Below are 24,925 nucleotides of genomic sequence, written 5' to 3'. Positions count from 1 at the left end.
GATAGCGTCGTTTCCATTTCTTCCCGGTGGACGTGGACAGAGACACAACGTCCTCAGAAAAGAAGTGAACCTTTAAACATCTTTAATAATAGAAGAACAGATCGTTAACAGCTCTGATTAATGATCTGATGTCTCCCCTGACTGAGGTAGAAGTCTCATATTAATCTTTGACAAAGAAAACCTGTTTGTTGAAATTGGCAATTTAGCGTCAGTTAGCTCATCTCTGTAGCGCTGCGGGTTCGTCCAGACAGATACGTCAACGCTAACGAAGTTTGTGTTTTACCGTCGTCCATCTACAAAACTTAAAATCAAACGTTGCGAGCGTCTGGCTGGACACCTCCAGGAGTTAGACATGTCCTTGTCCACCAGCTAACGAGACTCTATTAGCAGCTTCAAATGGACTCAGGGATCATTGTGGAGACATATTCCACATTTTGCTTCTTTCTGCAGGAAATAGTTGATGAATATAAAAAGAAAGACGTTTATTATCCGACTGCTTTACATCTAAATGTTCATATACGAGCAGACGCGGTCTCGTCCAATCATTGCATTTTAGAAGCTCAAACATTCAACAGTTCATGTTTGACTCAAGCATCATAGCTGCATGTGAATATATATAAAGAACTGTAGCTGTTAGCTGCTCGATGGCCTTTAAGTCCGTGGAGTCTCAGAAAGACGTGTTTCCTGTTTAGACGTTCATGACGAAGGCTCTGAGAGGAAACTGACCTGCAGGTTTTCCCTCCTCCTCCTCCTCCTCCTCCTCCTCCTCTTCCTGACTGACTCAGGACAAAGAGCAGTCTTTTCTTATTTCGGCTTGTCCTAGAGTCGCTCGGCGTTCAGCCGGTGCCGTGGCTGCTGTGCTCGAAGACGCCCTTCTTGAAGAATGCCGAGAACTCACATACGTCGCGTTTGGAAAGACAGAAGCCGGCGTCGTCGTCCGCTCTGAGGGGAGAGCTGGAGGACGACAGCATCACCTTGAACAAGTTCTTCAGGTAACGCTGCAGGAAACAGAAGAAGAAGGAGGTTGAACGCAGTGAACTTCCACCTTGAGTCACAGTTACAGGATTTACAAGAAAACATCAAGGAGGTTTCCTAGCCTCCCAGCTAATAGTAACTGTTCTTAGCTGGTCGTAAATCAGAGACCTTCAGAGGTCCTAATGTTTTGACTCGTCTGTGAACGTGTGAATGAAACCGTATATAAATAAACGTAAATGTCCTGCCTCCAAGTGACTCCGACGCTCAGCGACCATTCGCTCGTCCCTGTTTCCAAACAGCTTCTTCGGTGGAAACGTGAGCGCTGCGAGCTGAAACCAACACAACACAAACTTCAGAAACGTTCAACAACAACAACAACAGCAACAACAACGCTCGCAGCCAAAATAATTAAAGATTAAATGTCTAAAAACAGTTTTCTTCTTCAGCTGTCGATCAGACCGTCTCACCTCTGGATATTTTGACTTGAGGCTCTTGTGCATTTCCCGGAAGCGGCTGTAGCGTCTGAACACCGTCCACGTCTCGTCCATCACCGTGATCTGATGGAAGACAGTCAGACAGAAGTTAACTCCAGCGACTACAAGACACTACAGTTATAGTAGAGTCAGTTACAGTCGATCAGGTCAAACGGGCTGGAGTTGGTAGAGAACCAGAGTCTGAAGTCCAAGCAATAACCACATCCAACCATCCACTCCGTGTTCATAGTCAGCCTTGTTTTAAAGTGAAAACCAAACACATGATTTGTTGATGTGTCACTGGATTAGTTGAGCACTGACAAAAACTCAAGATAGCTCAACTTTGATTTGTAGTACGCAACTCCCGTCAAATTACCCTACTATGAACACATCATGATTTGACGAGGTCAATGCACCAGTGAATGTCAAAAAATAGTCAAACTACTCTCTCGTTGCCTCAACGTACCACTCTTTACGACGACAGCTGGTAGTTGCCCGTTTGCTTTGCTGGCTTCAGTACGGTTGGATTATATTGTATATTTAATTTTTTTCCCCCCTTTAGCCGCATTCATGCTACAAACAATGAAATTTACTCAATCGCTGATCTTCACTGTTGGCACCAAAGTGTTTCTCAAGTGGTCCTCAACTATTTCATTCATTCATTCATCTTCTGTAACCGCTTGTTCCTGTTAAGGGTCGCAGGGTCTGCTGGAGCCTATCCCAGCTGTCATCAGGCAAAAGGCGGGTTACAGCCCGGACAGGTCTCCAGTCCATCGCAGGGCTAACACAGAGAGACAGACAACCATTCACACTCACACCTACAGTACGGCCAATTTAGAATCACCAATTAACTGTCTTTGGACGGTGGGAGGAAGCCAGAGTACCCGGAAAGAACCCAAGCAAACACAGGGAGAACATGCAAACTCCACACAAGGTCTGAACCCGGGACCTTCTCGCTGTGAGGCATCAGTGCTAGCCACCTCGCCACCATGCCGAATCAGTTATTTCATGTCAGTGTTCATTTTTATCTCCATTTTGAAAACAAACTGGTGCTTGGTTGACACTTCAGCTTTGATTTGTTGCAGCAACAAGTGTCCAATTGACCCTTTGTTGGCCTTCTGATTAGGTCGCCCACTGTCAGAGGGCTCCTACCCTTTTTCATTTCCTGACTACCTGGGTTATTGTTGCTAGCTTAGGTTTCTAATGTCAGTGTTAGCATGGTGGCTAACATTGGCCGCTTCTCCTCCATGTTACCTCTATAATCCATTATTAAGGTTTTTACCATTTTCCTGTGGGAATGCAGATCGTTTGTCTAACCTAGCAACAGTTGCACAGGTAGTCGGGACTTGACGTTATCACTCGTCCATCCAGGTAAAATATTTTCATTGTGTAGTCTGAGTACCTGACTGAGCCGACAGGACTCACCTTAACCTCAAACTCGAAGTGCTCGTCCTTCCCCTGACCTCTGAGAACGTAACGAGGAATGCTAATTTTAACGGGCTCCTGGACGCCGTCGCTGTTCGTCCAGCGAGGACGAGACACCAGGTGCTGCAGAGGAAGTCATCAGGAATAAACAAGAAGGGAGGAAAAAAAAAACATCGTCATCAATCAACTTCTGAACCCCAGATCGCAAAAAAAAAAGAAAAATAAATAAATAAATAAAAATCAGACCATGACAATTGGAATCATATGTACAATCTTTATTATTATTTATTTAATTTAAAACATACAGCACATTAGTCTTTATTCCTTTGGTAATAATTTCACACTGAGACAGTTTAAGATCCAGATATCAGGTGACAAACAAACAAGAATCACAAACACTTGACTAAAAACTCAACGGACTTAAAGGACGTAGAAAGAGTTCATCTTCATTCAGTGAGTTTATTCATTACAATTAATTTGTGTTAATATGTTCTGCTTATTCAAATGACACTGTAAAAAGTTAAAAGGGTTAAAATTATTTTAAAATTCTTTCAGATGTGTTTTCAGCTTCTCAAACAGTATCTCTCTTTTCTTTTTTCAATCCATGTAACAAAAGTAACTTATTTAACATAACTAAGGCTGATAACTGTGGAACCGGTCCGTCAGCATCTAAGTACACAGGTGATTGATCAGGATCAAAGCTTCGGACGTGCAGCCAAAGGATAATTTCCATGAATCACTCAGACTACCGTCAGGAGTGGCAGAGCTTCGCCGGGACTCCACCTTCCTTTTCGGACCTTGTGACTTTTCATGCGTAAACACAATTTCTACTCCCAGACAGTTTTCATTCTCCCTCACAAGCACGCATCTGATGTCCAAACGCTTGCGGAGTTTGAGTCCCTGAAACTGAGGCTGAGCGGGGACCAGACTCGACCCCCGCGGCGCCGGATGGAAGACGCCGTCCTCTCTGACAAGAGCGACATGAGTGTCCGTCAGGAGGAACTGGAAGATGGAGTCCAAATAGACACGGGTCGGGTTTTTGAGGCGGACGCTGGTGTAGAGAAGAGGACTGATATTGGCAAGGGAAGGTCTGCCGGGACCCTCCATGTTCCCGTGGACGATGTAGAGCAGATCAGCAAGGACCCGCTTGAATCTGGAGGTGAGAGAAAGGCCGCCGTCCAGGACGAGGTCCGGGACACTGGATGTCCAATCCAGAGAGAGGACCATGAGGTCGTCAGAGAGTAACGGGTGACTTTCAGAGAACTGGTCAGGAGACAGAGTCTTCAGTAAAGCCTTGCAGAACTCCTGGGTAAGCTCTTTGCTGTGGGTGAAGACGGCTAGGGCGGTGGCGGCAGTGCGGCTGATGAGGCGGACGTGCTGTCCCGCCAAACTAACCTGGACCTCCTTGATGTCCCCCAAGTTTAAATGGTGAAAAACCTTCAAGGTGTCTGTGGAGTTCGCGTCAGCAGAGAGCACCGTCAAGTCCTTCTCTGACAAAAGCAAGCATGCTGGTTTTGGGATGGGCTGCTTTCCATCGGCCGCCTTGAGCCAGAAGACGCTCAGTAGCTTCCCAACTTGAATTTGAATCAGAGTTTCTAACTTTTTTACGATGTCCTGGGATGAAACGGTCTGTAACTGAGACAAAGCCGGCGGCAGCTCAACCAGCCTCTGATAAAACACTTCAGGACTCGTGTTTCTGATGGACGACACAGATCCTTCGGGCCATCCTGACGCTCCTTGTATCGCCGACAAGCTGCAATTCTGAGGAAGACTCGGGGAACAATCCAGCTTCACCACACTGACTTTGTTCTCTGCTAGCATGCTAGGTTGTTGCTCTTGTTGAAGCTGCGTTCGGTTAATCAGCGGCAGTTCTTTGGACACCATGGTCACATACTGAGAGAGGACAACCTTCATTTCTGTGACTCCAACATTTCGTATGATGTCCCGTGTGTCCTGCAGCCGTCTACCGGCATCTGTGTACGCTCTGGACAGCCTTCTGGCAAAGTAGCCCAAAATGTAGCCCCTGTTTGTCGCCATGTCCTCATCTCCCGTCTCTTGTTTTATTTTACCATCAACAGATTCAGTCGATTCCTGTTCGGTACCGATGTGCCCGCTAGAGGGCAGCAGAGGCTTTGAGGATGAATCTTCGTCTGCTCTCCTTCTTAGGTTTTCATTCGAGTAAGAACAAGAGCGTCCATTCACCAGCGGTTGTTCCCTTTTATCTTCATCAGGAATGAAGCAGGTGGAATCCGTGATATTCTCATTTTCGTCAGACGTGTGGATTTTTGACGACTGGACGCCAGACTCGTCTTGTCCATAAGTTTCAAATTTCCGAACAGCCCGGGCCACCCACCCTCGAAGGACACTCCCTTCTCCCGGCCACCATTTGTCTTCGTCGCTGACTTCGTAAGGACCAGTTTCAGCTGTGGATTCCAGTTTTTCGTCTGCATGGAGCTTTTTAAGGCGGCTCTCTGGTTCTTCAAACATCTTCTCCTGGACATTAGGAGGAGAGTTTACCTCCAACTCATGGGAAGACTGGAAGCTAGACCCGCAGGTTTTCTGTGTGCACAAGGAGGAGTCCATGACTACATCGTCAAGAAGGATGTGAAGGGTCTTTGAATTAAACTGTAGTCCACGTTGAAACCCCAATGAGAATTATAGTTCCTCCAATCACCAGGTGCACAGGTGAGGCAAGTGATTCAAAATTAACAGTGCGTAGATGTCATGCAAATTAGGTCAACAAGTGCACAACAAACATCTTTTTAAAATATGGCAAAGTTTCTGGCAAAAACAAAAGAACTGTTTTACCCAAACTTGATTCTAAATAGTTTTAGATTAAGACTGTGGCTGTGAAACATGTTTAGATTATTTTGTTAGTTGTGTTTTCATGCATTGGTTTGAAACTAGGGATGTCCCGGTCGGTATTAGGGCCAAGTCTGATCTTTTGTAGTTATTTATTTTAGGTCTGCCACAAACCAAAAGCTTATCAATGTAGCGCCAAAACTACTTATTCTGTTGTTACGGAAAATCTTCCAGAGAGGGTTAGGGAGTTTATGGCAGCGTTGGATGACCAGAACATTTCTGGAGTAGAGAACACAAGGTACCAGCTACCCTCTCCACACTACATTAACTTTGACAGAAAGATTTATTGGACTGAATCTTGTCAACTCTAGGAGAAGACAAGGAAGACAAGGACAGACTTTAGGAAGCTAAAGATCAGATCGGGACTCAATATTAAAAGATCAGTATCGGATCGGGACATCCCTAGTTCCATCTTAAAACAGAAGCAAACTGTGACATTTAGATGTTACTTTCAAAACAAAACTCAACTAAAACTGAAGAGAATCAGAATTATTGGCAACTCCATTTGTTATTTTACTTTAAATTATATCTACTTGAAGAGACAGACTTTGTTGTGTAACTAAAATAATGCCTGTAATTCACGTTTTTGACATTTTGAAAACACCAATTTTTAATGATTGATTATTAAACTGTAATGATCCCAAAACCAAACTAAGATTGAGGTCTTACCTCATATTTCTGCCTCCTTGGGTTAATGTTCTGCAGCTTTTCATCATCCTGCAAACAGTCAAAATGAATATCAGCTCATCTCAGTATAATCAAACAGAAGCTGAATTGGCAAGCAGCATTTTTGCTAATAATTAATTTCATTATTTCATTAGAGGAAAAGAGGGAGAGGTCAAATTAAACCAGGACAAATTAAAACCAGGCAGAGAAGAACCCAATCAAGGTATAAAGTGATTAAAGTATATCCAGGGGAGTCATGCAGATTCCAGAAACATGAATAAAGGGCTGGTGGGTCCTGGTCTTACCTCATCTGTTAATCTAACAGAGCTACAGTCGCTAACTTCCTCCTCCTCCTGCAGAGTTAAAGACTAAACATCAGTTCATTTCATCACTGCTGGAATTATTCTGTCATTCTTTACTTTCAGAGCTAATCAGACTTTATCCACTCGTGCTTACTTGAGACTTAATTATTTAATTTTCTCTTTCTCTAGAAGTTCTGTTTTCATTTTACATCCTAAAACAGTGGAGAAAGATATATTCAAGACGTCTGTGACTGAATTCTGGGAACCAGGAAATATTCTGTCACAGATGTCTGGATGTTTTACAGGAGGTGCCACGCGGTGGTATTACAAGACCTTATTGGTCAGTAACTGTTCAAGGGACAGGAAGTGCAACAAGTTTACAGATAATGAAGCTAACAGATGTTAAAGCTAACCTCAGAACTTTAGCTAACAACACGTAAAATTAGCATTTAAACGCTATCGTTAACTTTACATGTTGCCGCTAGCTGATGAAGTTCAAATACTAAGCTAATGTTACAAGTAGCAGCTAAAGTTTAAACGCTAAGCTAACCTTACATGTAGCAGCTAAAGCTTAAACCCTAAGCTAACCTTACATGTAGCAGCTAAAGCTTAAACGCTAAGCTAACCTTACATGTAGCAGCTAAAGCTTAAACCCTAAGCTAACCTTACATGTAGCAGCTAAAGCTTAAACCCTAAGCTAACCTTACATGTAGCAGCTAAAGCTTAAACGCTAAGCTAACCTTACATGTAGCAGCTAAAGCTTAAACGCTAAGCTAACCTTACATGTAGCAGCTAAAGTTTAAACGCTAAGCTAACCTTACATGTAGCAGCTAAAGTTTAAACGCTGAGCTAACCTTACATGTAGCAGCTAAAGCTTGAACGCTGAGCTAACCTTACATGTAGCAGCTAAAGCTTGAACGCTGAGCTAACCTTACATGTAGCAGCTAAAGCTTAAACGCTAAGCTAACCTTACATGTAGCAGCTAAAGCTTAAACGCTAAGCTAACCTTACATGTAGCAGCTAAAGTTTAAACGCTAAGCTAACCTTACATGTAGCAGCTAAAGTTTAAACGCTGAGCTAAAGTTACATGTAGCAGCTAAAGTTAAAACGCTAAGCTAACCTTACATGTAGCAGCTAAAGCTTAAACGCTAAGCTAACCTTACATGTAGCAGCTAAAGTTTAAACGCTAAGCTAACCTTACATGTAGCAGCTAAAGTTTAAACGCTAAGCTAAAGTTACATGTAGCAGCTAAAGTTAAAACGCTAAGCTAACGTTACATGTAGCAGCTAACGTTACATGTAGCAGCTAAAGTTAAAACGCTAAGCTAACGTTACATGTAGCAGCTAAAGTTTAAACACTAAGCTAACCTTACATGTAGCAGCTAAAGTTTAAATGCTAAGCTAACCTTACATGTAGCAGCTAAAGTTTAAACACTAAGCTAACGTTACATGTACAATTTTAAATGTTAATATGATCTCTAAATGTTGCAACACAAATTTTAACGCTCAACTAAACGTACACAATACAGCTGAAGTTTCAACGCTAACAATCATTCCACACGTTACGACTGACTTTGAAACACCAGCGCTGTCTTTGCTGGTATTACAGGGCTGCAACTTTAATTGTTTTTTCCAAGTTACATATTCTCAAGAAATTTTATTCAGCTAATGACATCATTTTAAGTCGCTGGGTGGATCTAATGCCTACGTGAAATAGGACAGCGGTGCCTCGATAAAGCTCAACGCCATTTTAAACCATGTGATGAAGAGGGAGGTTGGTTCTTACTCCGAGAGATTCACAGGACAGGGACAGATCCATGCTGCTGCTGCCGTTCAGAAGATTCAGTTTTTGTAACCTTCGCTGGACTTCCTCTTCAATGTACGCATTTAACCTGTTGAACCAATAAACAAAACACCAGACAGATGATTTATCTGAACCTAATCATTAACAGCCTAAAAGTACCGATCTGACAGAATGAAGGCTAACAACGACAGTGGCGTACCGGTCGTCTGACAGCGGCAGCAGAGTATTCAGACTCTGGATGTGGCCGACTGGGGAGCTGCAGTGACTCGTCTTCTCGTCGCTGGCGACGGAGTGAGTCCTGTTGTTTTCTTCGCCCTCGTTGATCCTCTGTCGCAGTTTCTGGATCTCCCGCTCCATTCTAGAGAAAGAAACGGCGACGTAGACTCTAAATGTTGAAGCTGATGCTTAAACAGTAACTTTACACAAATATATTCTTAATTTTACACGTTGCAACGTAAACTTTACAGCACAGTTTTAAGCGTAAACTTTACTGCTGAATTTTAAACGCAAACTTTACATCTGTAGTTTAACGTAAATTTTACAGCTTGAGCTAAAACATTATTGTAAACTTTACAGCTAAAGTTTAAACACTAATTGCTAACGTTAACTACACAGCTAAAGTTTAAACATTAATACGTTTGTGCTGACATTTTAAATCTGAATGCCTGAAACCTTTTCAGCTCATTTTAAATAATTCTAGAAATATAAAGACCCTGACCTCTGCTGGTCCAGGTCGACCCCCGACCTCTGGTTCCTGATCGAGCTCCTGGGTCTCTGCTCCTCTGATTCAGGTTCCAGGGAGACGCTACGTCTCAGGGCGGAGTGTCGCCTCTCCAGCCGGGCCACCGCCTGCTCCATCGCCTCCCTCTGCTGCTTGTCTTTGGACTCCAGGATCTCCTTCTCCTTCCTCCTCACCTTCTCCTCCTGCCGAGCCACGTTGGCCGTGAACTCGTAGGTCTCCTGAAGCTGCTGGAGCTGCTGGGCGCTGTGCCAGTGGAGGTTCAGTTTCTCCTCTTTGTCTTCCAGCTCCTTCTCCACCTGGTACAGGGTGTTGTCCAGACCGGGAGGACTGTCACAGTTCCCATTGTTGCCTCCGCCGCTTCGCTCCAGCAGCTCCAGGGCTCTCTGCTTCTCCTCGGCCAGGGCGGGGAGGAGGCCGTCGGCCAGGCTGGCCAGCTGTCGCTCCTTAAACTGCAGCCTGTTCTCGGCCTGTTTGACGAGCTGCTCCTCCTGGCTGACCGCCGTGGCGTCCTGCGCTCCCTTCTCCTGCCTCTCCTTCAGCTGCTGCTGCCGCTCTTTGAGGGCGTGGGTGAGGAGCAGCAGCGTATTCCGCTCGGCAGCGACCTCCTTCTCCAGACGCTCCTTCTGCTGCCGGAGCCCCTCCTCCAACTGGCCCAGCTCCTTCACCTGAGCCTCCTTGAAGTTGGCGTATCGCGTCTGGGCGGCTCTTGCCTCCTCACCGGCATCCTCCACGTCCGGCCGCTCTGCAGCCTCTTTGGCCCGGAGGAGCGCTTCTCTGATCTCTGCCAGCGCTCGCCGCTCCTCCTCCAGGCGGCTGGTGTCCTCGCCGGTGAGCAGGGCTGATGCGGCCTCGTGCTTCTCCCTGAGCTGCTCCTCCAGCCTCCCCACCAGACTCAGCTGCTCCCGCTCCTGCTCCTCGAGCCGCCGCCGTTCGGCCTCCAGGCGAACCTTCTGCTCCTGGCGCTCCCTCTTGAGTCGCTCCAGCTCACGGTAGATCTCAGTCTGCTCTGCCGCCTCCTGTTGCCGGCGCCGCTCCTCCTCCTGCTCAGCTTCGTCCTCCTGCTGCTGACGCCACCGCTGTCTCTGCTGCAGATCCATTCCCTGGATCTCGGAGCGCCTCTCCTCCTCAAAGCGCTCCTTCTCAGCCAGGAAGTCTTGCAGCCGGCTCTCGATGTCCTGGTTGCGGCGGCGGAGGCTCTCTTCCTGATGGAGGATCCGCTGCTGCACCTCCTCAGACTCCTTGCGCTGACTCTCCACCTCCTGTTGGAGGCGCTCCAGCTCTGCCTTCTCACTCTGCTGCTTCGCCTCCATCTCTTTAATCAGCCTTCTGCAGAGATGGAGACACAACAAAACCCTGAGCTCACACTGCTGACGGAATGGGTCAACTCTAAGTTAAAGGTTCAGTTTAAATGCCAACGTTAACTTTACAGCTGAAGTTTAAACGTTAAAATTGGAAACACAACATGACACGAGAGTTTATTGATCCCATTTCATAAGTAATTTTGTTTTAATGCTGAAATTTCTCTAAATGATTTGATACTAAATGGATCTGGACTTAAATTAGGTTTTTTGTTTTTTTGGTCCCAGAGTTTCTAAATAAATAGTTTAAATAAAGAGTTTAACTAGATTTTAACAACATGTAAATGTAAATGTACTTTATTTATATAGCCCCTTACAACAACCCACAGGTGCTCTAGAAATCATGACAACTTTCAGACTCTCGAACCTTTTCAGCTCCAGTTTCTCCAACTCTTCTCGCTGTTGTCTCTCAAACTCCAACCTGGGGGGAAAAGAACGAAACAAAATCTCCATCATCGTCTTTTATTCTCATCCAGAAAAAAAACACATTCGACGCCACAACTAGTGAAGTTAAAAGGTGACAGCAGCACAAGCTCTGAAATGAAACGCCAGGCAATGAGACATCGTCTACTCTGAGACATCACAATGAGGACAGAAGCAGCAAGCTGGTGTGCAAAGTAAAAAAAACAGACAATGAGGGTTGAGGTGAGGAGAGACTGTACGAGTCGAGACACGTCTCTGGGTCAAAACGGGACAGTTAGACAGGAAGTGGACGGCTGAGTCTACCTGAGGAAGACGGGGCCCTTCTCAGTGAAGAGACTGTCAACAGGACAGGGTGGATACAGTTAGTTCCACACAAACATCTGTTCAGGCTAAACTGCAAAAAATCAAATCCCCCTGTACATTTCTTTTTTTTATTATTATTAAAAACAACCCAGTTCAGCCCAGTATTTACAACTGAATCAATAATGTGCACAATGGTAGAATTTGTTGATGTACAAACTAAATAAGTAATATTAATATTAATATTTCTTCAAATCCAGAAAAGTATTGACAACAATGTGTGGTCCCTTTGAGACACAATCCATCAACTATCCACCACATGGTGACATGCCTGACACCTCAATTTCATACATGCCTCCATCTAGTGGCCTAATGGTGGTACTACAGATAATAATCACAACATAGTCTTGTACTGAAGGAGGCCTTTACAACAATGTCCAACATGCCTTGGTGACTTATTTTCCATATGGAGGAAATATCAATATTTTTATGGATTCTATAATGTGCACAATGGTGTACACTGCCTCCTGTAGTGAGAATCAGTTGTATTTTGTTGCCAGATTCCCTTTCATGAGGTAAAAACCAAATGTGGCACACTTTGGGTACTTTGGTTTTATTCAAATGTCCAAATGGAGAGTTGGCCTGGTTCAATTTTTACTAAAACCTTTGTAAAATACGTTTGCTTGGTGGTGTTTCTACAAACTCTTGGTCCAGTTCTAGTCAAGGAATTGCTGAATGAGTTCAGAATGATATCATTGCCATCAGGGTGTTTTCTACTATCTAATCTATAAAACATTTTAGTTTATCACCAATTAATCAGACACTTGGAACCCATTCTCTGAATTGGTCAATCCTATTGATAGAGACTAGGTCATGATTGTGGACCTGATAGTAGTTTGGAGATATTCCTGATTTATGTTGTCGTCATGTTTTAGGCGAGACTCATCTCCCAGCACCCTAGAGTTTAGGAGGTTATCGCCTCAAACACAGCTGATGTGCTACAATAAAAAGTTCCTGAGGGGCTTTGATGCAGAGTGGAGATGCACTGCAGCGTCTGAGCTGATATTCACATGCAGCCAGGATATTCTTTGTCTCTGCTCACTCACCCAGGATTGTAGAGCATCACGGTGGAGAGGTTCTCACAGGACTTGGACAGGTCGGTCATGGACAGGCTGAACGTGGAGAGCAGGCCACTCTGAGGAGGTCAAACATAAACCAACAGGTTCAGCAAAGGAACACTCGCCTTCAGTTCAACCGCTATCGAACGCAACGCTCCCACCTTTCGTTTCTCCCTCAGCTTAGCCGCCTCCTTCGGGTGGTTGAACCGAAACATGTTGGTCCGGCCGAGCAGAATGACGGCACCTGGACGAGAGCACAACAATCAATCACATTCCTACTAATCCAGTAATCATCGATCATCTGTAGTGGAGTGTGGACAGACATATAAGGAGTTCTTCAACTGAAGGTTCTGGTTCTGGCCAAACTAAAGACTTTTATAGGCTCCATCAGCTTCTGGAAGTTGTGGCTCCTCTTTGGTTTTCTGCAGCTGGAGGTTTTCCAGGAGATACAGATCGTTTGCCCCCCAGATCCAGTCATTATTTTTATTGTGTCTCTCAAAAAAAGCTTAAAAACATTCAGACTGAAATCTAACAGACTTTCCAGAAGAGTAGGTAAGATCTTCAAAATGAGATTCATCATCTTGTGAGATTTCTAACAAGAGAAAGCAGGAAATAAATAAATATATCTGCAAAATTTTATGAATCCATATCAAATCTTTCAAATAAATATTAATTTGGATTAAAAAACACATTTTTTTAACTTTTATTTGGAGCAGAGAAAGCATATGGAGCTCCCCCGGTGGCTAATATAACATAAGCCCCGCCCCCTCCATGTTAGTGAATGGGATTTGGGCCAAAACAAATATAAATTATTTTTTTAAAAGATGGTCATTTGTTCAAGAAGTTTTGATGATGAACATGATTGACAGTTGCCATTCACAAGTGCGTGAAGTGGTCTCGTAGGAATATAAGAGTAGAAAAACATCTAATGCAACATTTCTTTGTAACTGGCGCCCACTAGTTCTATAGTCTACAGTTTAGACGACACCGACACCTTCAGGTCAGAGCGGGTATTGCGCCTTCAACATCCTGACATCAGTTCCTCACCCTGGTTGAGCTGCGACGGTTCCGTCACCTGAACTCCGTTGACCGAACACTGAGCTCGGCCGAGCGGCACCAGTGTCACGGTACCGTTCTGGTTCTCAAACACACAGTGTTCACTCTCCAGGTCCAGACCGTGCAGGACTACAGGAGGAAAAACACCAGAGAGACATGGAGACCATCATCAACAAAAAATAAATAAGAGAGTGTTATAGGAAAACTTTATGACCAGATTGACTCACTGATGTCCTGCTCTGTGGATGCGTCCTCTCGGCCTACATATGTCCGTCCCTCCTGAGGACAAAGAAACAAAGACAGGTCACCACCGGCAACAAACGTTGCTACTGGACATTACTAGACGTCTGAGGTCGTCTGCCTCCGACCTTTAAATGGTACAGGATAATGCCGGTACTGAGGAGGTCGTCGTCGATGCCGATGAGGTGAGGCAGCTCCGAGTCCAACACCACGCCGATGCCCTCCTTCCTCAGAGCCAGAGTCTCCTCCTGCAACATGTAGGAGCTCCAGACTCAAAATCCACAGAGGAGAATAAAAACCAGCTCAAAGCCACGGCTGATCATCTCTTACCTTCAGGATGTTCTGAGTCTCGTTCCATTTGTTCGTCCACTCTTTAGTCAGCTCCAGAACCTGTCGACACAGATCAGCACCGATCAGCAGATTAAAAACAGAAACGATGTAATGTTCGGGAGGATCGAGAACATCCGACTCACTCTGGCTTCATTCTGGTGCAGCTTCTCCTCCATACTCAGAGCCGTGGGCGAATCCAACAGAGCGATCTGACAAGGAAACACAAACACGAGGCTGAGCAACACTTTCACCGACCCGTCAAGACAGTTGGAGCTCCATATAATCAGATTATCTTCCAGTCAAAGTGAACGTTTGTACAAATTTAAAGTCTTTCTAAAAGTTTTTGCATCCTTCAGAGGTTTCTATAGAGCTGCTAAAGTAAGTTCACCTCTAGGATTATGGAAGTTAATTTCCATCTGTTCAGAAGTGTTTCCATTAAATCAGTTCCTGGTGTAGTTTGAATAAATCAGGGATTTGTCTCAGTCTGATCTTCACAAAACATGTTTGTGGAAGTGTATGATGACAACGGACAAAGGAGCTTTCTGTTTTCAGGACGTCTTGTCATCACTGATGGACCAATGAATTCTGAATTCTACCAGTGAACTCTAAAAGAAAATGTCAGGACATCTGTCAATGAGCTGAATGTGAAGAGGAACTGGGTCATGCAGCAAGACAACGAGAACCAAGAACACAAGTGGTTCTACGAAAGAACGGTTGAAGAAGAACAAGATGAATGTTTAGGAACGGCCAAGTCAAAGTCCTGACCTTAATCCAATAGAAATGTTGTGGAAGGACCTGAAGCAAGCAGTTGATGTGAGGAAACCCACCAACATCTCAGAACTGAAGTGGTTCTGTTCTGAGGAATGGGCTAAAATTCCTCCAAGCTGCTGTAAACCACTGATCAGCAGTTACCAGAAACATTTAGTTACAAGGAGGTCACAGCAGATACTGGAAACAAGGAGGAACTGACTTTAACAACTTACTGATATGTAATATTGATGCATTTTCCTGAATAAACATGTGTCATGTGTTTGTTTGGATTCTCTGCTGTCAGGACTTGTGTGAAGTCCGTTGAAGTTTTGAGTCTTTTTAATGCAGAAAATTTTGAAAGATGCAAAAACTTTTAAGCTGAACTGTATGTACGTAAGTGTATGAATATATAAACATGTATACTGTACTTCATTTTTAACCTTAAAGTTAACCTAAATGTTTTACATTAATAGAAGACTTGTTAAAGTTGTATAACTTTGACTGAAGCTGCATTCATAAGACGGACCATAAAACACTCCCCACTCGTCTATGTTCTTATCTTTTTTATCATTAACCTTTAACAGCCTTGATAAATTAGTGAATGAATCACTCTCAACATGAGTTTTAATCTCCTTTATAGACCAAAGTGTAAAATAAACTCATTGTTGCGGCCTGAACAGACATGATGCGTTTAACAACCTACTTAAAACCTATTTTTTAATTTCATTTTTCTCCATTTCAATGTATATTTTAAAGGTTATTCTTTGTTTGCTTGTGTGCTTATATAGTATTAAACAGTATATTTTATTTGCTCAGCGACTCCTTCAGGCCACGGTCAGTCTCAGTTTACCTGGTTGCCCTGAACCAGCAGAGCTTTGAGTCGGGCGATTTCAGCTCGCAGTTCTCTGATCAGCCTGACGTTGCCGTCCTCGTTGATGGTCGGTTTGTTGATGATGTTCTTGGCTCGGTTGGCGTAGCGAAGAGTGCTGAGCGTCTCGCCGTAGTTCACGTCGGCGGGAGAAATGGCTGAAACGGGAGAAAGCAATCAGACAGTCAACGATGAATTACCGGTAGGAAACCACCAAACCTGTTTGTTCAGTAATTATCAAACAGTACCTGAAACAGGATGAAGGATTATATCTCTACTAAATAATGTTAGCCTAAACCAGCTAACACAAATCTAAACCAGAACATGTTAACCTAAACTAGCCAACCTGAGCCTAAAACATCTAGCATTAGCCTAAAGCAGCTAACTTAACATACACCAGTTAATGTTAACCTAAACCAAATAATATCAGCCTCAAGTAGACGACGTTAGCCAACACCACCAAACCTACATAATGTCTGTTTAAACCAGCAAACACACATCTAAACCAACTAACTTAAACATACACCAGTTAAATTAGCCCACTTAAGCCTAAACCAACTACCATTAGCCTAAACTAGACGATGTTAGCCAACACCACCAAACCTAGGCTAATATTAGCTGGTTCTGGCTAAGGTTTAAGCTAGTTTAAGCTAAGTTTGTCAAGTTTAGGCTAATACTTGCTAGTTTAGATTTACGTAAGCTGTTTTAGGCTAACATTACTGACGCTAATGTTTGCTGGTTTAGGGTACACCATCAAACGTTAGCCTAAAACAGCTAATATTAGCCTCAACCAGGACAAAGTGACCGATTTGTTCCTATGGGATGAATTAACAGTTTTTCCACTCACTGGCGATCATGATGGTCTTTGAGTTGCCGCCCAGGCTATCCTTCAGCAGCCACGTTAGCACGGAGTCTCTGTAGGGAACAAACACCGACTTCTTCTTCAGGTTGGTGTTTGCGCCGTCCTGCGAGATGTCGGCTGGAAAAACAAACACAACCTTCAGTTACGACATCGACCCCTTCGAGGTGAACCAGCTCCGGTTCTGATCTTCTGTTTCTGACCTAGAGCCGAGATGACGTTGCCCAGGGTGACCAGCGACTTGTTGATGTTTCCTCCTTCCTTCAGGCGGACGCCGGTTGCTCCGGTGGCGTCGGCTCGCTCGCTGCCGGCCAGATCGACCAGGTGGATCTTACTGATCGTTTCACTGGGCATCTCGGCATCAAACTTGGCCTGATTGGAGAGATCGACACGTACCAGAGCCGACAATCATTTAAAAAGTAGAAAACAAAGCCCAAAGGAGACATCGTTTGTTCTGCGTCACAGACCTGTGTGAAGTTGACGGTGAAGATGGCGTGCGAGCGGCTGCTGACGTCGTTCATGCCGGTGCTGGCGGTGGTTCGGTTGATGTTTCCGGCCTCCATCAGCTCCTCGACGTCGCTGTAGTTCTGCACCAGGTGTTTGGACAGATCTGAAGAGGGAAGAGTCAGAAAAGGATGTTAAGAAGGTACAAACGAATCGCCCACGTCCCGGATCCGACTCAGCGATCGTCCTCCAGGTAGAGAACCACCAAACCTGCCAAACCTTATCAAATAGTACTAAACTAATGAACATAAACCAGCTAATGTTGTATACTACAGTAATGTAATGTTTTGAATTGTGTCAAAACAACAAATTAAACCAGTTTCAGATTTGGGCATCGTCTTAATCCCATACCTTTCTCTTATGTGTGATCTATGTGTCGCCAACAGGATGATCAAACTACATCTGGGCTTTCCTACAAACGAACACCTTCAGATGTTTTACCTTCTACATATGGTCCGTCCTTCGGGTGTTCTCTGACTCTCAGGTTGTACGTCTGAGTGGATTTCCTCCTCAGCAGGTCCCTCACCCTCTCGTTGTAGATCTCGAGGTAGCTGAAGCAACAAACCAGAAGACGTAAGTTTTTCTCGTCACAAGAAACTCTTCTTCTTCTGTATTTAAACAACAGTGCTACAGAGATGCTCAAGTCATATGTCAATCATTCCCAACAACATTTACTGTACTCTGTCAGTCCAGATCCAACAGTGGTAATCATGTAAACTAGGCGTGTAACGGTATACGTAAGTCACGGTTCGGTACAACGGGAAAAAGCAACAAAAACTCACACATGTATAGAACTAGCTTTTTTCATTGATTTTGAACATACACCAATAGACTGAAAAAACTAAAAACCACCTCCTGTTATAAAAGATAAATAAATAAAATAAATAAAACAGAATAAATAACATAAAACAGATGCATTAGGAGGGTTCTCATACCATTCATTCATTTTGTTCATACAGAGGAAAAGAAAAAGCACAGTTTCTTGTAGGGATAAACTGAGGTAGTCAGGTAGCAACTGGCAACTTTGGTAACTTCATTATAAGAAACTAACATTTTCCATCTTGTATTACACAGTAAAATGTACAGTAACCATAATCTCACATTAGCAATATTGTCAAACAACTCAAACACATATTTCAAATAGTACCAAAACTGAAAATCTCTTGAAAATATTACAAAATAAATAATGAGAGTTTCAATTACTCCAACCTTGGGCTAATACAAAATGAAAGGTGTGAAAATACAAAATAAATACACTATAAAATACACTCGCGTCCCATCACCGTTATGTTGCACTGGGAAACCAAAGTGTTCCCACACTGGTGATTTAAATGAAGCCAGCGGCTCTTCCAACTCCACACTCTCCATTACTTTTCTCCTTCTGTAGGCTAATGACGTTTGCTGGCAGCGTTTAGGCTCATTACCGCCACCTGGATTGAAGTGAGGACTCAACTTTTGCTTTTTTTTTGTTTAATAGGCTACTCACTCAGACGTAGGCTATTTGCCGTATGACTGCGTGCACCGAACCGTGACACCACGGGACGAATACAAATACCGTTACACCCCTAATGTCAACAGAGGTGAAGCAGAAGGAGCTGTATCTGACCTGACTTCCGTGCGAAACGAAGCTTCGTCCCATCGCGTGGCCTCGGAGATACGACTGAACAAACCTTCACAGATCCTCGGGATCAGACCTGCGTCGCCCTGAAACGACAACAAAACAACTGGAGCGTTATCTCAAAGCTAATCTCTAGACACCGACCAGGAGCCGCCAGCAATCAGTCCACGGCTGCCGCTGAGAAGATGGATCGATAACTTCATCAAGTCAAAGACTCTCTGGATAAAAGCATCTGGAAGGTCAAAGGTCTCACCGGCATTCCCATCATGGTGTAGGACTTCCCCGAGCCCGTCTGACCGTAGGCAAAGACGCAGGCGTTGTAGCCCTCGAACGCCGCCTTGAGCACATCGGAGCCCAGATCTTTGAAGACCTGGAGACAAGAAAAGTTTTATTGTTGACATGAATGGATGAATAAACATCTCCAGACTCCACAAGAGTCACAGTGTCGATGTTGGTGATATCTAAAAACAAACACATGGAGGTTGAGTCATGGTAAAGTAAACAGTCGATCAGAAATCACTCCAACCTGATCAATCATCACTGGTTTCCTAAATAACGGATGAGGTATGGGGGAAAAAAAGTTTGTTAATAATCCAATAAACGAACAAAAAACCTTTGGCGACGTGAACTTGAACTGATTTCAACTCTGAAGAGACTGATGGACGTGGAACATGTGTCCAAATGTCCCATTTATGGTGGAAATAAAGAGAATTGATCCAAAAGAAGTGTTTGAATTCTTTAAGTGGAAACTCAATAACATGGACGTTTTGTGAAAACATCCTACGACATCACAACTGATCTCAAACCAATGAGAAAACAGCATCAGTAACTGGACGATCCCAGTGAGTTTAGTCTGATAGTTGGTCAGATCCTATGACGCTAATGGCGATGCTAGTGGAGATGCTAATGGCGACGTCAATGGCGGCACTAGTGGCAATGCTAGTGGCAATGTTATAAACGTTGGAAATGTTAATGGCAATGCTGCTAATAGCTAGCATGTCAGCACTGCATCTGAGACCTCTAGAACTAAACCAGGTAGATTGCCATGAATGCTACGCTCTACCCCGGTGTTAGCAACCGTTTGCAGATCAATAATAACAGCTGACATCATCAATACAACACTGAAAAAAATCTAAACTTTGAGATGAATAGTAGACCATCATCAGGTAAAAGGGAAAGTTTGAATCTTCATTCATGTAACTCACGTTCAGATATGTTGGAAAACGTTGGACTAAAAGGTTAACGGTTAGTATTTAGTGGTAAATTAGCTGTAAAATGATCGATGGTCACTCAAGTTGGAGGCGTCGATGAATCGTAGCAACTGATTAACTGTTAATTGACATTTTAAAACTCACAGCTCCCGCCAGGACAAACTTCTACTTTTTAAATGGCGTTACCTTCTCCTGAGAAACAAACGTGGAGCTCCGACAGTCGGCCGAATCGTAGGAGAAGTCGTACGTGAAGGTTTTGGTTCGATCTCTCGTCACGTCTCCTGCGACGCCATCAGGAACCTTTGGGAAAGACAGAGGTTCAGCAACAAGCACGTGAAGAGTTTAAAGGTTTTTTTTATCGGCCATCTGAAACATAACGATGAATAAAAAGCACCTTCAGGTTGGTGATGGAGGTTTTGTTTCCCTCCATCTTGATGATGCATTTGGCAGTCAAGTCCTTCTCCCTGGAAAAGATCAATAAAAAGACAAGTCAGTCAGATTCACCTCAAGACAAAAATACTTTTCACTACGCTGAGTTTGTAATCACCTGACCTTCATTTTTCTTTGAGTATTGATAACAAACATTAAAGTGAAGACCTGTTTCATCTGATGCAGAGAAAAAAAAAATACTTCTGTATCTTTTGGACATTCCTCTAACCAACCAGAGCCACGGATTATGAGACATTATGCGTCTTTTATAGTTATTTCCTGTCAATATCTTTTACAACAGACGTGATAGCGGACTCTAAACATCTCTTCTTCTCCAACGGTGGCCATTAAGTTGGTCTGACTTCCAGGTTCCTGCTAAGCTTTCTAAATCCCCGTTCATCAACATTCATCTTGATTTGATCACTAGTGTCCATCCTAAAGTCCAGGTGAGAACACTGATCTGGTGTCAGTCCACATGTGGAGGCGGTCTGGGACACATGTGATCCACAATGAGTCTGTGAGTGGTTTCGGGAGGAAGATGAGATCTGTAAACATCTCACATTAGCAGATAATCTGAGGAAGTCTGGACCTGATTTCTCCTCCAGTTCTCAGGAGGCGCCTGAAACTCCTGACCCCAGCCTTAAGTTATGGGACAGTTTCCTAAGTCACAGCTGCTTACAAGCAGGTACGACTGTAGAAACCAGGAAGTGATCAAAGCAGCAAAGCGTTTCGGAAAGCAAGCAGAGTCTGAAGTGTGGTGAATAATCTACCCTGCAGAAGGCAGTAAAACGCACGGTAGTATCTAAACTGACAAAATGCCCAAATATACAGAAGAAGAAAGTGGAAACCAGTAGAACACACAATGAGTCCTGGGTCACATTAAAGACCACCTACTCAACAGGGCTGATCTGAGGAAGAGGAGTTTAACTCATTCATTCAACCACTTTTAGAAATGATCACATGAGTAAGTGATGTCTGTTCATTAGTGATGAGAGACTTAAAATATTCTGGGACTAGAGCTGAGAAACAAACTAAAGGAGAAATAAATTTAAACTAATATTAACTCATGAAATCATTCATTTACTTCCTCAATATTGAGCGGTGTCTTTATTTCCATTTATTATCAGTTATTTTTCTTTGCAAACAGCTGAGCAGTGAAAGTAAAATGTTTAAAAAAAAAGCCACTTCATGATCCACTAGATTAGATTTTGAGAAAAAAACAGACATGTATGATCACTAGCTAGGACTGGGAGGAGGTGGGAATAGTTGACACTGATCACACTGGAAGGCTGGAGACTTTACATCTTGTTCCAAAATCTGGATCATGTCTCCAAGTCAACAACCAGCTGTTCATGGTTCTGAACCAACAGTAGGTAGAGATCCATTAGAGACAGCAGCTGGTACAATATTCTACTGACCACATGATGGCGCTGTTTATTTACAGACACACAAACATGAGATCAGCTCTCACGCGCTGGCTGGGGACGCATGTGGAGACAGGTTTTAAAGACAGGTAGCTGTGCGTGCTGAACAGGTGAGATCAGATGTCTGGACTTAACGAGGCCTTTGAAGCCGACGACTGCACCTGAGCTGAGTCAACAGAGCAGGGCGACGTGTTTACTCAGTTCAGTCTCCACCCGGTTTATTCTCAAGTTTCATGTGCAACAACACATTACGCAACAGGCTGGATGATAACAGAGGACCAGGTTAACACAAACAACAGACGGAGAGCGTGTCAGCGGCGGGTCCAGCCTTTCACAAGCTTTGTTATTTTACAGTCATCTCCTTTATCACATGATTTTATTATCTTTGAGCTCAGAGCTGCTAAACATCTGAACTTCTGTTGATTCTGTATTGAGCTCTAATGTTTCTACTTCATGTGTACGAAGTAGAAAGTGGTTTAAATTCTTATACTGTGAAACTTTTTTCATTCTGAAAACACTTCATGTTAACAGGAGGGTAGTAAACACATTTTATAAAATTTTTTGTTTGTTGTTATTTCTCAACTTTTTTTACCCAATCCAAGAAAAAAAATAAAATAAATCATGAACAAAGAAAACAAACAAATTATTTCAGAAATTTGAATTTACTTGGTTCTATTTTAACCTAATTTTATTTCTTCATTTATTTCTTGACGACAACTAATTAGAACATAACTGATCAGGACACTAATTCATCAACAGCTGATTGGAAACTACAAACGTTTTTTTTTTCTTTTTTTCCAGAAACTTAAACCAAAGTGAAATAAATATATAAAGTAATATATAAAAATTTTTATAAAATTTTTAAAAATATATATAAAAAGTTGATAGAAAATGAACAATTAGAATATTTGTATGTGTGGACACTTACTAAAAGGTGACTTTGTACAGATTATAAAAAGGTAAATGAGAAATTTTGTTTGTTTTTTTCTTTTTTGACCAAAACCAGAAAAAAAATAAAATAAATCACAACTCACAACTTTTTCTTTTCCTCTTTTACACAAATATACCTGCAGTAGTCTTCAACACTGACAAGTTTTTAAATCTGGAAAATAAACTAAAACTTTGAGGGACAAGTGACAAATTTAAACTGGTAAAAATCATTTCTTTTATTTATTTGACGATATTGTTTCAGAACTGAAAATCTACTTAAAATGATTTGTTAATCTTTCAAAACTTTATTTTTTGCAGTTTTCAAATTATGTCACGACCGTAATCCCATCAATTAAGACTCTTTCATTCACAGATTTTTAAAACATTATGACTGTTAACATTCAGATTTAAGGCTTTTAAGTTTAAATTATTGATCCCATACATTAGAGCTCAGCCTCAGCCTCGACAGAGATTATATGTATGTTGATTAAAAATAAATAAATACAAATAAATGATAAAAAAAAACAACCTCTAGACAAAAGAGCTCGATGCAACTAATAATAAACATTAAACTAGTGAAGGTTCTAGATTTAGTCCCAGAGTCTCTGTGCAGGATGAGGAGGATTATGCTGCTTAAACTTTACTAAACTGAAACTAATTAAATGAAAATAAGTCTCTGGGCTTCACCTGTTGATCCTCTCAGGTAGATTCAGGTGAGAACATTTATAGACATCCTGTTTAAATCATTAACAGATCAGATGCTATGAACCAAAAACCACCTGCCCTCTCTGGGAGATAGACCCACGGCTAGCTTCCATCAGCTAGCTCACTTAGCATCACTAAACTATCACTTCGACACATTAAACTCACTCAAGCACAAAGTTTATCTTAAATAAAATGTGTTTACAGCCTTTAACTCACCGCCTGTTCATGGGCCTGACCCGCACAGCCACCCGAACCGATGCCATCGTTCATCCCGGTGTCCGGTCCGGTCAGTTAAGAGTCAGAGCGAGCGGCGCCGCTGCTTTATAGCAGCTACTTAGCTAACCGGCTAACTAGCTGGTCAGTTAGCTGCGAGCCTCGGCGGGAGTAACGGGGGCAAAAGTCGAGAAGATAAACGGCAGACTGCTCAAGAAGTGTTCAAACTGCACCGATAGCGAGAGATGAGAGGGTCGGCGCCGGCGTGGACGGACGTTATCAGCGGCCGGTGACACCGCGCTGCTGTCCCGACGTGAACCGGTTCACATCCATGGAAACTGCTGTTAGCCTGTTAGCCTGTTAGCCTGGCAGCCTGTTAGCCTGGCAGCCTGTTAGCCTGGCAGACTGTTAGCCTGGCAGACTGTTAGCCTGGCAGACTGTTAGCCTGTTAGCCTGGCAGCCTGTTAGCCTGGCAGCCTGTTAGCCTGGAAGCTAGCTTTCATATGACAAACAGAAACGGTGCAATCAGCTGATATAAACATTAGATGTACGGAGGCCCCGAGGAGACGAAACTAAACAAGCTATAAACTAAAAATATAAATACACAAAACTTTATATTTATTATGTTTGAAGATACTTTTACTGGTTATTATATGTTAAAATGTTAATGGGAAAAGAAACGTTTTGGAGAGTTATGACTTTTTTAGAATCACAGTCTGAATAGTAAAAACAAATAAAAACACAAAATAACAAAACATATGATCGAAAAATTACTATTACACATATTTAAAGAAACAATACAAAATGTTGTTTGTAGTTTTTAGCACCAAGAAGACTGAACTTGGTGCTTAATTACACTGATGATGGTTGTAGAAAATAAAGTTATAAAGTTAAAATATAAATAACACGGTGCTTTAAACTATGTTTATTAACATTTCAAATTAACTTTTACATAATGGATTTAGGGTCACTGTAAAAGAAATGTTTGACTTGTTCTAAATTCTGAAATTAAAGTCATAATACTGAATAAAATCAATACCCCTTTTTATTTTCACAAATGTACAGACTATAATGCTGGTAGCCTTTACACTAAACCTCTGCTATATTACACTTATGATGGTTGTAGAAAACATGCTAACAAATATAAATACACACACTGTTAAAACGAAGAAAAAGATTTAGGAGCAGTTATGGCTTAAACATGTAGACATAATGCAAAAAAAGCAAAAACAATAACATGTTATAAAGAAAAAATAATAGAAATCATCTCTCTGATGATGGTTGTGGAAAACACATTATAGATAGATGATAAACATAAATAATACTAAATAAAATATAAGG

The 24,925-nt window shown here is 42.7% G+C and overlaps 2 protein-coding genes across 2 annotated transcripts in view; one reads left to right on the top strand and one right to left on the bottom strand.

Annotated features, from left to right (window-relative positions):
• The window catches only part of LOC311501147 (E3 ubiquitin-protein ligase TRIM21-like), a 233,948-nt gene that overhangs the window by 167,903 nt on the left and 41,120 nt on the right, over positions 1-24,925 (top strand). The gene's annotated exons all lie outside the window — the stretch shown is intronic.
• Positions 68-24,124, bottom strand: kif16ba (kinesin family member 16Ba). The gene is given in 29 exon segments (XM_084562551.1): positions 68-998; positions 1,221-1,304; positions 1,443-1,532; positions 2,874-2,996; positions 6,405-6,452; positions 6,707-6,754; positions 8,489-8,594; positions 8,706-8,864; positions 9,225-10,574; positions 10,974-11,027; positions 11,333-11,365; positions 12,436-12,524; positions 12,609-12,691; positions 13,495-13,632; positions 13,731-13,782; positions 13,872-13,991; positions 14,074-14,133; positions 14,217-14,282; positions 15,674-15,849; positions 16,539-16,670; positions 16,754-16,922; positions 17,018-17,160; positions 17,496-17,605; positions 18,661-18,758; positions 18,926-19,042; positions 20,070-20,210; positions 20,213-20,274; positions 20,277-20,347; positions 23,588-24,124. Coding segments are annotated over 29 exon segments (4,131 nt in total). The 5' UTR covers positions 23,635-24,124; the 3' UTR covers positions 68-836.

Source organism: Chelon labrosus, assembly GCF_963514085.1.
Source record: "Chelon labrosus genome assembly, chromosome: 2".
Classification (NCBI taxonomy): Eukaryota; Metazoa; Chordata; class Actinopteri; order Mugiliformes; family Mugilidae; genus Chelon; species Chelon labrosus.
This window is presented reverse-complemented; position numbering and strand designations above follow the sequence as displayed.